Source organism: Heterocephalus glaber, unplaced genomic scaffold (genome assembly GCF_053883595.1).
Source record: "Heterocephalus glaber isolate CG9 unplaced genomic scaffold, H.glaber_assembly_v1.0 deba00001175, whole genome shotgun sequence".
Lineage (NCBI taxonomy): Eukaryota > Metazoa > Chordata > Mammalia > Rodentia > Bathyergidae > Heterocephalus > Heterocephalus glaber.
The window spans coordinates 836327-849190 of record NW_028258207.1 but is presented as its reverse complement, the minus strand read 5'-3'; the positions used below and the strand labels follow the sequence as shown (position 1 = coordinate 849190).

The following is a 12864-nucleotide window of genomic DNA, read 5'->3' as shown; positions in this document are numbered from 1 at the left end:
GTCCCCCAGGTCCGTTCTGCCATCTGGACGCATCCAGCCCTCAAGGACCACATGTCTCGAGGGTCTCGTGAGATCACAATCGCCAAGAAGGCCAAGGGGGGATCCCCAAAAGCTGCAGAACTGACCGTATCGAGGTGGCCTTCCAGCAGCACGGGGTACTGTATGATGGCTTCGAAGGCTGACAGCGTGATCTTGATGAATTCTTCTGATGCTGCCGATCCTAGGGACACAGCGACTGTTGCTCTCGGGTCTGTGTGCTTTCTGAAGCACAATCCCGAAGTATCACGCACAGGCCTGGACAGCCCTGAGGTCTACTCACCCACAGCTCCTTCTATGTTGCTTTCTCCTGAGTCTATTGACCTGATATGACTCTGAAAAAAATAAAATTCTCACTCAACAGACCTTTCAAAATCAGTCTGAAATAAAACTTAGGTAGTCAATGTGTTACACAAAACTGCTCCTGTCGTTCTTATGAAGTAAGTTGTGAAAAAATGAGATCTTCTGCATATATCATAAATAACAGCTCAGCTTTCAAACAGGATTCTATTCAAGACTATGAATAACAAACCCCAGTTGGTAAATATGCAAATCGCCACCCACCATGGGCTGATGCTGGCACACAGTCAATGGAGGCTCAGACTTGGGAGGCTGGGAGAGACACTCACTCAGGACGGGCACATCCCAGAGGAGGGTCCTGCCTCTGCCTCTGCCACTGCTGAGGACAGGACAGACGGCAGCCAGGCCACAGGCAGTGGTCTCCGGCCAGCTCAGCTTCCCAGCGGTCTCAGTGGCTCCGGCACACACACACCCCCACCCTGGCCTGTGCCCCTGTGCGGGATGCCAGTGCTGTACAGCAGCTCAGCCCTGGAGACGGGGCTTCAAGCCCCTGTGGAACACCTGGGACAGAATGGAGCTCTGTGGACAGGAGCTCGACAGGGCCACTGCCACTTTTCTAAGGTGCAGACAATCTCTGCCCTTGGCTCATCAAACTGTACATATATTTTATATTCAACAAATAGCAAATTAAATGCCAGGTGACCCTGAAACCAAAATTAACATCACGGTCCCTAGCAGGAGGCTCCCGGAAGATCATCTTCTCCCCTGTGGGTGGCAACCATCCTGACTACACAATTACAAGAGAACTTCATTTTAATCAGATACCTCTACAGCATTTGGAAAGTCTCAGTTGCATTTGTTATAAGAGTAAGACTGGAGACACCGTACGACAATGGTCCCCGCTTCTCATTTTGGACACCTTCCTCAGTCTATCAGCCGTATGTATTGTGACCACTGCACACAGTGGGAAGGCATGACATGATTCACGAGCCACAAACTAAACAAAAAGATGAATTCATGAACAGAAACTACAGTTAAGATGCCACAATGATCTGCTTTCACTTCTACCTTTAGCATCAAAGGTAAAATAAATTAAAAACTAAACTGAGCTTTACTTAGGGAAAGGCAGTCGGTCATAAAAAGAGAAGAGAAGCACAATAGGATGCCACAGGACCAAGTCAATCATGATGGAAGCATTCTTAGTATTCCATTTTCACATTTTATTTTATACTTTTTTACCAAAATCTATGAAAGCGTTTCTGTGGAATTATTTACCATATTTGGGTCCGTCTCTGAACAGAAAACATTATCAGGACAGAATATATTTTCTCTCCAAATGTCAACTTCTATTACAGTCAACAGATAAAAATACAAAAAGGTCACTTCCCTAGAGACAAATAAATGCCACTAGAATTTTTTAATTACCTCATAGTGACATCAAATTCCACACACCGTAGAGAAAAAGCCACAATTTTAGTATGAACATAAAACACTTAGTGGAGTTACTCACAAGAATCATTCCATAACTGAAAAGAAACTCCTCCGTTACAACTTGCGGTCGAAATACCTGTGTGTGGTAAGAGTGTCCACAGATTAAATCCTGAAAGCCAAGACCAATTTTAATTCAAGAAACAAAAATGTTTTGTCTCGGTTGACATTTCTTAGCTAGAGTTTACAAAACAGGGAGCCAAGTTTCTAAGATGGGATCAAAACCCTCCCCACTGCTTCGAGCACAACATCTCATCGTCCTCACCGCTTTCTGCAGCCCCTCTGGAGTCCTCTTTTATGAGGGTCTTAAGTTGTGCTGTCCTGGTGGCCTTGATGTCCTGAATGGATTCAAAACATTTTCCTTTCATGGTCATTTTGACTTTGGGGAACAGCCAGAGGTCCCACAGTGGCAGGACCAGTGATTAAGGTGGGTGAGGACACAGCATCATGTTTTTACATGCTGCCCTTCTGTTGGATGGCACTAGGGGGCAGCAGCCACTGTATTTTTGATCACTTTTCTCAAAGACACTAATAAAAGAGGACTCCAGAATGGCCCCAGGAAGTGACAAGAATGATGGGATGAGTGTGCTTGAGGCCAGGGGGAGGGCTCTGAAGGGGATTCACAGCAATGTTTCTTCTACTGTGGTCAACTTTTTAAAATTCAACCATGTTGATCACACTTGGCCACGCCCTTCCTCCCCTGAAAGGACAGTACCTGAGAAGTGAGGAGGTGATGTACAACTGGCATCAGGGGCAGGCATGTCTTCAGCTGCTTCCCTTGGACGGTGGATGGGTGCTTCCGACCAGAGACGCTGGCCAAGGCGTTCAGAATGTCACCTGTGGAGCACAGCCCAGAGAGGACACGGGTTACAGACCCCAAGGGTGTGGGGCCAAAGTCAGGCTCGATCACCAGTGGGAATCCCAAGGTAATCAAGCTCCAGACAGAAATGCAAGCCACGTCCTTCTCACTCACAAACACTGAAATGAGACACACATGGCCTCTCAGGACAAAAAGAGATGTTCTACACATACACTTTCAATTAGCCTCGAGTCTAGAAATGGGGAAAATAGAATCTACAAAAAATTATGGTAGAGTGGTAATTTTAGAATTTCCTTATGTATTTTCTGGAGTTCAACTATCATCACACTACTTTGGTAAACAGGAATAATCATTTTAGAGTAACTATCTATATAAATGAACAAATTACAGATCACAGCTTTTTAAACAGTGGAAGAGGATGGAAATGGAAAGAGTTCAATTCCCAAGACTTTTCATTGGAAAACAACATATATAATTATATATAATAAATATACCTTGATTTGTGGACATTAGAATCCTATCTTTGGATCCTAAAATACAGAGTCTGGTAATAAGAATCTCAGCTACTAACCAGCCAGATCATAACCTTCAGGTTGGAGGTAAACAAAAGTTAGAATCCACTGTGAATTTGGGGATGCTCTAGTTTCAGTCATTAGCAGCAAAAAAGTCTTGAAATATATTAGCAAAAAGTTATTGTTGTTGGGTATGAAAAGATTTTCACCATTTTGAGTGAATATTCTGAATTTCTGAATCGGAACCATACTTTAGGATAATGGTTTGAATCAAATTTAACATTTTTAACACTTCTGTTTATAGCTACATCTGCTGGAAAAGCATGAAAAGGGACTGAAGCTACGTGGACACATTCCACATTTTAATTTCTACAATAACAAAATAAGAGGTTTGTTGTAGTAAACATCTCTTGCAAATCATTAGATTTTTTTTTTTTTTTTGGTACCGAGGATCGAACTCGGGTCCTTGCTCTTGCACAGCAGGTGGTAAAACCACTGAGCTAAATCCCCAGCCCAAACCAAAGAAATTTTTAAAATTTGAACTTAAATATTGACCAATACTGTCAAAATTCTTTAAATTTTAACACTTCAAGTTTTAAATGTAAAAGCTATGTATTTTAAAGTTCTTCTAATAAACTGATTTGTGGCTCTAATCTCAAGGGAAAATTATTTTCTTCAGATTTAAGTGGTGAGAAACCCTGAGAAAAGTTACCAGAAACAATTGTGTAAGTGCAACTATAAGCAATTCAAATGCTTTCATTTGTTTATATTCTAAGATGGTCAGTTTACTTCCAATAACGCCTCACTGTAACATTTAGCCTGCTCGTGTCTCAAGGTCACTGATGCAAAATAATTATAAATACAGATAAGGACAATTTAAATCTTGGAACCACACATGAAGGCAAATGTCACTGCATTCATTTGCCTGCAAGAATGGAGTAAGAGAGTGAGAATGAGCCAAGGTCTTTAGCCCAGGCGCAGAGAGGTGAGCAGCAGCCAGGCCTTTGGACAAGGCTCCAGTTTACCCAGGATCCGAGGCAGCTCCTGGGTGATGTGGCAGATGAGCAGCTCCAGGCATCTGGACAGGTATTTGCTGCTGCTCTGCTGCTCCTTGCCCGAAGTGGTCTTTCTGCTGTCTCTCTCGATGTACATTACCAGCCTACAAATGGGAAAGCAGAGGTCACCTCTCACAGTATGACAGTGGGCAGCATCTGTCTGGAAATGCCGCTGTGGCCAGTGTGTCCACAGGGCACCATCCTCATCACACTGGCGTTTATAGAGTCTTAGCAGCTGATCAGGCACAGTCCATTTCTGCCTCACCTCAAGATGCATATGCAGAAAGAAAATAAGCTGACTTTGAATCTATCTGCCAGGGTATCCCACAACCATGTGCTGATTTCATTTGCCTTTGGCCAATGAAGAAAACAAGATTTTCCAAATGAAAAATGAAAGGGAAAGATGTCAATAGAGAGGGGTCTTGGTTTTCAAAGACTGCAAGTGAACCCACAAGCTGACCACACTGTTGTTGGTCATCAGCATTAGCCTTGCTTGGAATTCCCAGGCAACTCACATGAATCCTGACTCTTTCAGTAAACTGTGTCCATAAATCCAAAGAAAGGGTTTTGTGTCAACACAGGGCTGTAGAGACTGCAGATCCTCCTGAAGCATCTGGATTTTACATGTCTTTGTCTACAGGTCTTACAACACGTGCCTTTCAATCCCACCAAACCACATTGCTCTGAACCAAGCGCTTCCAATGCAGACCAAGGCGCACCCTGCACAGTCACCTGAAACCTAGGGTGCTGCTGCGAGGTTCGAGGCCCTCCACACATGTTCTCCCTTGCTGGACCCTCGAGTCCTCGGCCCAAGCTCCCGGGCCTTTCTCCTCATGCAGAAGTCCCCTGTGGCATGCCCCTGCTCGCACAGCCCACCAATCACGCTGAGGTGCATCCTGCCACTCCACTACACAGCAGAAAGATGTGGGTCTACACACAGCTCAGGCAGACACCGACAGTCCACGAGACCCTGCACTGCATGGACATGGCTCTCCTACCAGATGCATCGGTGCACTCGCCGTTCTGTGCTTTACTGTTTGCAGCCCTGCTGGCGAACGCGTGAGGAGCAGCCCGAGTCGGGCAGTCCAACGGGTCTGCACCAGTCAGTCAGCACCCTCTGCTCACCCGCCGACCACCCCTGCCATGCTAATACAGGACCCTGGTTACATGCGAAGCACTGAGGTCAGCACAGAACTTTCTGATGGTGCAGAAACCAGAGGAGAGTGAGGCCCTCTCCCTTTCATGACACCTGGGCTCCAAAAACACAGTCATTACACATTACATTGTGAAGAACACAACAGGCCAGCCAGAGCGCCGGGGAGCTGCACAGACACACAATCACTGCCACCAGAGCTGCCCAGAGGGCCACAGCGCTTCCAACGACCTCTTATTACTGTTCCACACTCCAGCCACGCGGCAGGACTCGCAAAGACCTTCCTGGTGGGGCAAGGAGAGCCCATCTTCCCAGACAGGCTGCTGGCCACCTCCCTGCCCAGCTCCTCCTGCAAAACAGCTTTCGCAAAATCAAAGGGTAGGACAAGTGGGCCGGGGATTTAGTTCAGTGGCTCCACCGGCTGTCCCGCAAGCACAAGTTCAATCCCTGGTACCAAAATAAAAACAAAAACAAAGAGTAGGACAACTAACTGCATCGCTCTGAGAGCAGCACTTCACACCCTGTTGACAGTGTCCACCCTGACAGTTCCCTGCCACCCCAGGGACTTCGCTAACACAGTGTGTGACACTCCTCTTTCTTCTCCTCACTTCCTTCATGGCTGAATTATACATGAGTCTGTTTTCCAAGACTATCATGAAATACCAGAGATGGGCTACTTACAGAGTTCATTTAGCTCACAGCTCTGGAGGGTGGAGAGCTCAACATCTGGGCTTGGTCTTCTTGCTAGCAGGGGAGGACCTAGCACCACCAGCCAAGAGAGAGGACTCGTGTGTCTGTGTGTATGCGCAGTGTGATAGAATAAATGGTGAAGGTGTAAGCTTAGAGAAAATACTGCAGTACAAGATACACTGCCACTAACCCAATTCTCCCCTGCCTTCAAACACACTCGTCCCATTGTCCTTGCCACTTCCTGCAGCAGCTCTGGAGTCCTCTTTCATGAGCGTCGTTTTTTGTGCTGTCCTGGCTGCCCTGACGTTCTGAGCCCATTCATAACGTTTCCCTTCCATGGCCATTCTGACTTTGGAGAAGAGCCAGAAGTCGTGCAGTGCCTGAGCCTGTGAATAACATGGATGAGGACACAGCATCATGTTTGTATGAGCCTGCCTTTGGATGGCACTCACAGCAGCATTTACTGTATTTCTGATCACACTTTATAAAGACACTAACAAAAGAGGACTTCCAGAACGCTCCAGAAAGTGGCAAGAACAACGGGATAAGTGTGTTTGGGGAGTATCTTAGGAGGATTAATGGCACTGTAATAAAGTATTTTCTTTAAATAGTCACAGTATTTTCAGATCACCTCGTACTGATAAACTGTTCATAGCAATTTCTGTGAAACAGAAATATGATGGTGTGTTCTCAGCCACTCCATTCGCCGGATTTAGCACCATGCAACTTCTTTCTCTTCCCAAAGTCAAATACCACAAAAGGTAAACATTTTGAGTTGGTTCAGGATACCCAGGCAGCAACATCAGCACAGCTAGACCCTCAGGAGAGAAGACTCCAGAGCGGCCTCAGAAAGTGGCAAGCATGACAGGGTGTGTTTGAGGCAAGGGGTACCCTGAGGGAGATTCGTGGCAAAGTGCCTTTTCCTGTAACAAACTTTTCCAACACTCACCGTCTGTCTGTTCACACCGTGGACATGGCCCCTCCTTCTCCTACAAAGCCACCAGGGCCCCTCACGGGGCTCCACCCGGTGCCCTCATATAACCCTCATCACCTCCCAGAGACCCCACCTCCAAACACCACCCTCTTCCTACCGCACCATGCGGATTGTATTTCCACACAGAAAGCCGTGGCGGAGACATGGAATCTACCCCATCATCTACCATGTGACCACATATCCACAAAGCCAACTGAGCTCTGGGCATGTGTGAGGATCTCCCCTCCACACAACTGCTGAGAAGGCCGCTGCAGCAAGGGAAACTGGGGCAGATACGTCCACAAGAAGTCCCTCAGCGTGGCCCTCGGCCTGTGGAGCTACAGGTGGTGGTGGAGCCTTTCCGACGGGCCCTGGAGAAAGGTACTGGGGGGCGCTGGTGAAGGTGAGATGGGGAGCTAGCATTTCCCGGCTCTCTCTGTGCAGCCTGGTTGCCATGAGGTGAGCGGCTCTGCTCCATAGTGCACCCCACCACGATGCACTGCCTCACCACAGACCCAAAGCCACGGGCCGACAGCCATGAGTAAATCCTCTACAACTACGAGCCAAAATAAACCTCCCTCCTTAGGAGTTCACTGTCTCAGGGGTTTCGTCACAGTGATGCAAAGCTAACAGAGTAAGATGGCAATATCTTTAAAAATCTATTAGTTCCCACTCTAGAAGAAGTTACTCTGGATATACTTGCATACACACAGGATGACGCGTGTCCATGGATTGCTATGTATAATTGCAAATGCCAGCAAAAGATCACTGGCTGAAATAAAACATGAGACACCACTGAAGGCTGCTATCAGAAGGCTACCTCTGTGTCCACTGCACAGGAACATGTGTTTTGCCTGTAATAAGCATCATGCGAAAGACACCCAGTTTTGCTATCAGCTTAAGCAATATCCACATCCCCTTGAACCACTGCTGCAGTGGTCTCAGTGCCTGGACAGCTGAGCATGGTGAAAATGGTGGGGAACCAATTCCCTCGGTGGTCCTTCTCAAGTTGTGGGATCAGAGGCTGATTTCAACTAAATGGTTTACATTTTTGCTGCCTTGAGCCTACAATGGGTGGAGTATTGTTAATTCCTGAGATGCCCTCGAGGTGTTTTTCCTATCTGTTCTAAGTACATGTCTTTATAATAGCACTAATCTTCACCAATCATACATTCTTTGGCTCCAAATTTATGCATGCTTCTTTTAGGGCCAGAATGTAAGCTTTCAAAATATTTCAGCTCTGCTTTTTAGTCCCCATTTTCACCATAAAGCTGGCTAAACGCTGTCAACAGTACCTATGCCACAGCCTGAATGTTCACCTGCCTTTAAATTTCCACTACCAGATCAATTAGTCCACCATCTTTAAACCCACCTCCTGCCAATTCTCAGGACACTGGCAAAATGTAGAAAAAATTGTGCCAGAATGTAACATGTATGGCCACTTGACCAGTTCCCAATAGAGTCCTCACTCCTACCTGAAACTTCCCTATCCTGGCCTTTACTGTCCACATTCCTGACAACATTCTCGCCAGAACCATCCATCAGTCTCTGCTTACAGCATTTTAGGCCTCCCCAGCCAGCATCTCCAAACCTTTCCAAACTTCCAAACTTCTCCTTCAATTCAGTTCCAAAGGCTTCTGAACCAAATGGTCAGGCACAGTCACAGCAACAACCCCACTTCTCCAGCACCATTTGTATTAGTTAGCTTTCCAGCCACTTGGATGAAACACCTGACATACATGACTTAAAAGGAGGAAATAAACTTAAAGGTTCATTTGGCTCACGGTTTCAGAGGATTCAGTCCACCACTGGCTGACTACCAGGCAGAAACATGGCAGAAGGACATGGCAGAGCAAACTGTTCACTTCGTGGCAGTTGAGAAGCAGAGCAGAACAGTGCTAGTGAGAAATATACTACCCAAGGGCCGGGAATTTAGCTCAGTGGTTCCGCCGCCTGCCTCAAAAGCACAAGGTCCTGAGTTTGATCCCCGGTACCAAGAGAAAAAAAAAGAAATACACTACCCAAAGGCAAGCCCCAGTGGCCCACCTCCAACTGGGCCCTCCTCCTAAAAGCACATTCAGCTATGAATACTACTGAATTAACACAGTGATGAGTGCAGAGGCCCCTGACCCAATCACTTCTCCAAGAGTCTCTTAATACAGTCAAGGTGACAATTAATAACTGGCACACTCCTCTACCTGTTGTCTCTAAGTGACTGCCACTATACTTACACTCAGGCAGAGCAGTCTTAACATTTATTCTCTGGAAAAAATAAAATCTCTGTACAGGTAAAAAGCACACCTGTAAACCCACCACTCAGGAGGCTGAGGCAGGAGGATCACTGCGAGTTCAAGGCCAGCCTGTGGTACACAGTGAGTTCAGTGCCAGCCTGAACTACAAAGTGAGACCAATCCTGTCTCAAAAAACAAAACAAAACAAAACAAAACAAAAAGCACATCAAGTTAAAGAGAGGACAGCCAAACCAAAAACAGGAAGACTAAGTGAACTTATGCACAGTGAATACTGAGAATTTGGGCACCCAGGACCTGGCAGCCAAGTCCCTTCTTGCCAGGCAGACCACTGGAAGCCTCGGCTCTCTGGTGAAACTAATCATCTTCAGAGAGGTACTGATGGTAAAGTTCACATTAAAAATGCCTGACATAGGATCTGGGTGAGAAGTTCAAAGTCAACAAATTCACCCCCACACCAAGATCTTCTAGAACGGCTGTCATTCCCTCAACTCTGAATTGTGAGGAGAGGAAACACCAGATATCTGAGACTATGACTTCTTTACTCACATTATGTGTGCTGACACACATTCTCTAGAGTTTTCATCGCTGTGTAGTATGCAAGTGTCTGAATGTGCCACACTTTATTTATACATTTTGCTGTGGGGAGACATTTAGGCTGTTTCCATTGATGAACACTGCTAACCATAGCTTGTGCTGGACAAATGCAAACATTGCTATTGGCGGGGGGAGATTGGGAGTAAGTATCCTTGGATGCTGGATCACAAGGAAGCCCACATTCAGTTTCACAGATACTGCTAATTCGTTTTCCCGATTATTATACCAATTTATACTCCACCAAGTAGGTGTAGGAATTCCAGGTACTCTGCATCCTTGCCAAAACCCTGCATTATCAGGCTTTGAAATCACAAACATTCTAGTGGTATATATTGGTATCTCATTGTGATTAAAATGAACTTTCCAAATGACTAATGAGGTCATCAGGGTTAGGACAGGATGCCAACCGAGCTCGCCCACACCCACACGCACGCCAGTGGGTCCAAGCCAGGCAGCTTCACAACTGGGCCCTCACCAAGCAGTGCACTGTTTCTGGAGAAGAAAAACAGCACTTTTCTTTGTTTCACTCCATTGTAAGCCCACTTTATCTTCCCTTGCACATCCGTAACTTGTAACTGTTGTGTCCCCCACGCAGGAACAATTTGCTTTAAATATGGGATGCATTTTCCTCTCTTCCATCTCCCTGCCAGAAGCCTCAGCAAATTCATCGCCCAACTCAATACTTCCATTTGTAATTAAAGCTTTTTGTCTCTCAACTCATGGTGGCCAGGTGATAAATGGCTTTGGCCCAGATTCAAATTATACTGTCCCCGCATGTGCATGGGCTGCACTGTGATCAGTTCCCTACATTCTAAATATGCAACTGCAACAGACCTACTAAGTAACAGTGGAGCCCACACACTGGCTATCCATGTGATGGGAGGACTCGTGAGACAAGGAGGAACAACTGGAAATCTGAATGTCCCCTGGCTACCAAGACAATAAACCATATAAACAGGAAGGCAAATCCTAGAAAATAGCACCAAGAACAAAAACTTAAAAGGGGTGATTCATATCTATTATACCTCCATTTAAATGGTCTACTTGGCCAGGACAAAATCGTGGGAAATGACTGCAATCGATCTTGAACAATGACAGCAGACTGCCCAAAGTACGAACGTTTCTGCCTCCAACTGCAGTTGCCATTCACATGCGCTGTCTCTCCTGGAGAGAAGCTACATCATTGTGGCATTGTCATTGCTGCTGACCTTGAAAGGACTTTTCTGCATCTCAAGCACATCAGAGGTGGAAGGGCCACCGGCAGGCGCAGTATTTGGTTTTAGTCCTCCCCCTCACCACTTCACTGCGAAGCCCCACCGACTCTGCAGCCCTGGCCACAAAACGCTCTCACACATGCTTCCGAACGTCACATCTGTGCACTGTTTTGGGGACATTAAGCTGACCAGACCTTAAGAGGGGTCCGAAGCTTAGTGAGACACGAGACAGCCAAACCCCTAAGGCTCCAGGCCAAGACATGTTCTGCATCTTCTACTGATGATGAGCGAAAAACAAAGACTGCGACTGGTGGGAGTCTAGATTCAGGGGCAGTGCGCACTCCGTGGATGTGTTCTCACCAGCTCTTCCGAGGACCCCTAGGCTGCTGGTTTTGAACAGCGCTGGCGTAAAGGCTTGGCCACAATCTAAGCTGCAGGACAAGCTGCTCTGCCACCAACCTTATGCCCGGCAGGTCTGGCGCTACTCAGAGGGTCTGTGGTCAAGAAGCCTCTAGGAAGCAGCAGGAAGTGAACCACACTGACCTTTGAGCTGTGAGAGCAAAGCCAGTTCTCATCTGTGGATTACTTTTTTATTTTTGAGAAACAGCTGCTCCTAGAGAACACAGAACTACTGACATAAGAGATCGTGCGACGTGGCTTACCTGACATTAGCCCAAGCACAATGCTGGGCACACATAGCAGGAACCCTGTCATCACCTGGGGTACAGACTGGAGAGACTGAGCTTAGAATACACGACAGCCGCATGGGTGCGGGGCTCATACTCCTTTCTCACATCCTCTGCACTGCCTCTGCACTGCCTCCCTCTGTGCCGATTCAGAATGATCTATGCCCAGCTGACTGCCACTGGCGAAGGCCCAGCCAGGTCCCTGACCACCTCGCATGCTGTGTTTTCACTGAGTCATGGCTGGCCGTACAGACGCACGCTGATTCACGGGCACAGGCTAGGGTTAGCAGGACAGTCAGGGACTCAGAACAAGACCTGAAGACCGGTGACAGGAGTCCTGAGAAAGAGGTCTGTAGACACACCTCTCAGGATGGGTGCCAAGCATGAGATGTGGGGGTCCGATGCGGACACTGGCAAGAGCCCGTCCACTTCTGAGGAGGCTCCTGACCGTCACGGAGACAATGCATACTCTGCAAAGTTAGTCACTCCTCCTTCAGCCATCCTGGGGCTTGGCCCTAGGGCCACGTGCAAAGGGAACAAGGTGGCAAAGTCGGAGGCTACACACACGGCCACCAGAAGGACCGTGCCTCAGCAATGATGTCTCGGACACCCGCTCCCCAGCTGACAAGAGTGACCAACGCTGAGCCCATGTGGCCTCGCTCCTAGGAACGTGATGGTTGCAGAAGGGCAGCAAACTATTCTCACTGGATGAAACACAGATCCTGGGTGTGTATTTGCTTTCTACGCCCTTAAGCTGCCAGCACCAGGAAGTAGAGACTTCAGAAAGACCTTATTTGCCACCATGGTAACCAATATAATAATGCCTCTAACCAGGAACTTATTAACAGCAAAAAGGACGTGGCAGTGGGCTCAAGCCCATAAAATCCATAGTCTCAGCATGTCTTCCACCATCCAGAAGCACTGGGCCTAACAGAAATGGGGAAGGACTTACTGAAAGCATTCATGATGCTGGCTGGGGAAACACACGTTCAGAAATTGAGCTCTGTCTTACACCACAAAGTATACGCTTTCAATCAGCAGCCAGGACATATGCTGCTGTCTCACCATTGTCAGAACACACGGGTCTGCGA

The 12864-nt window shown here is 47.1% G+C and overlaps 1 protein-coding gene across 12 annotated transcripts in view; it reads right to left on the bottom strand.

The window, feature by feature from the left end:
* Positions 1-12864, bottom strand: part of Ulk4 (unc-51 like kinase 4) — a 379759-nt gene that overhangs the window by 250621 nt on the left and 116274 nt on the right. For all 12 annotated transcript variants that reach the window (XR_015451092.1, XR_015451093.1, XR_015451090.1 and 9 more), the window contains 5 exons: positions 4182-4315; positions 2540-2661; positions 1847-1903; positions 320-371; positions 126-220 (listed from right to left, as the gene is read on the bottom strand). Coding sequence is in view for 7 of the 12 variants with exons in the window: in XM_004835115.3 (XP_004835172.1) it covers positions 126-220; positions 320-371; positions 1847-1903; positions 2540-2661; positions 4182-4315 (460 nt within the window). In the remaining 5 variants the exon portion in view is untranslated. The remainder of the gene's footprint in view (positions 1-125; positions 221-319; positions 372-1846; positions 1904-2539; positions 2662-4181; positions 4316-12864) is intronic.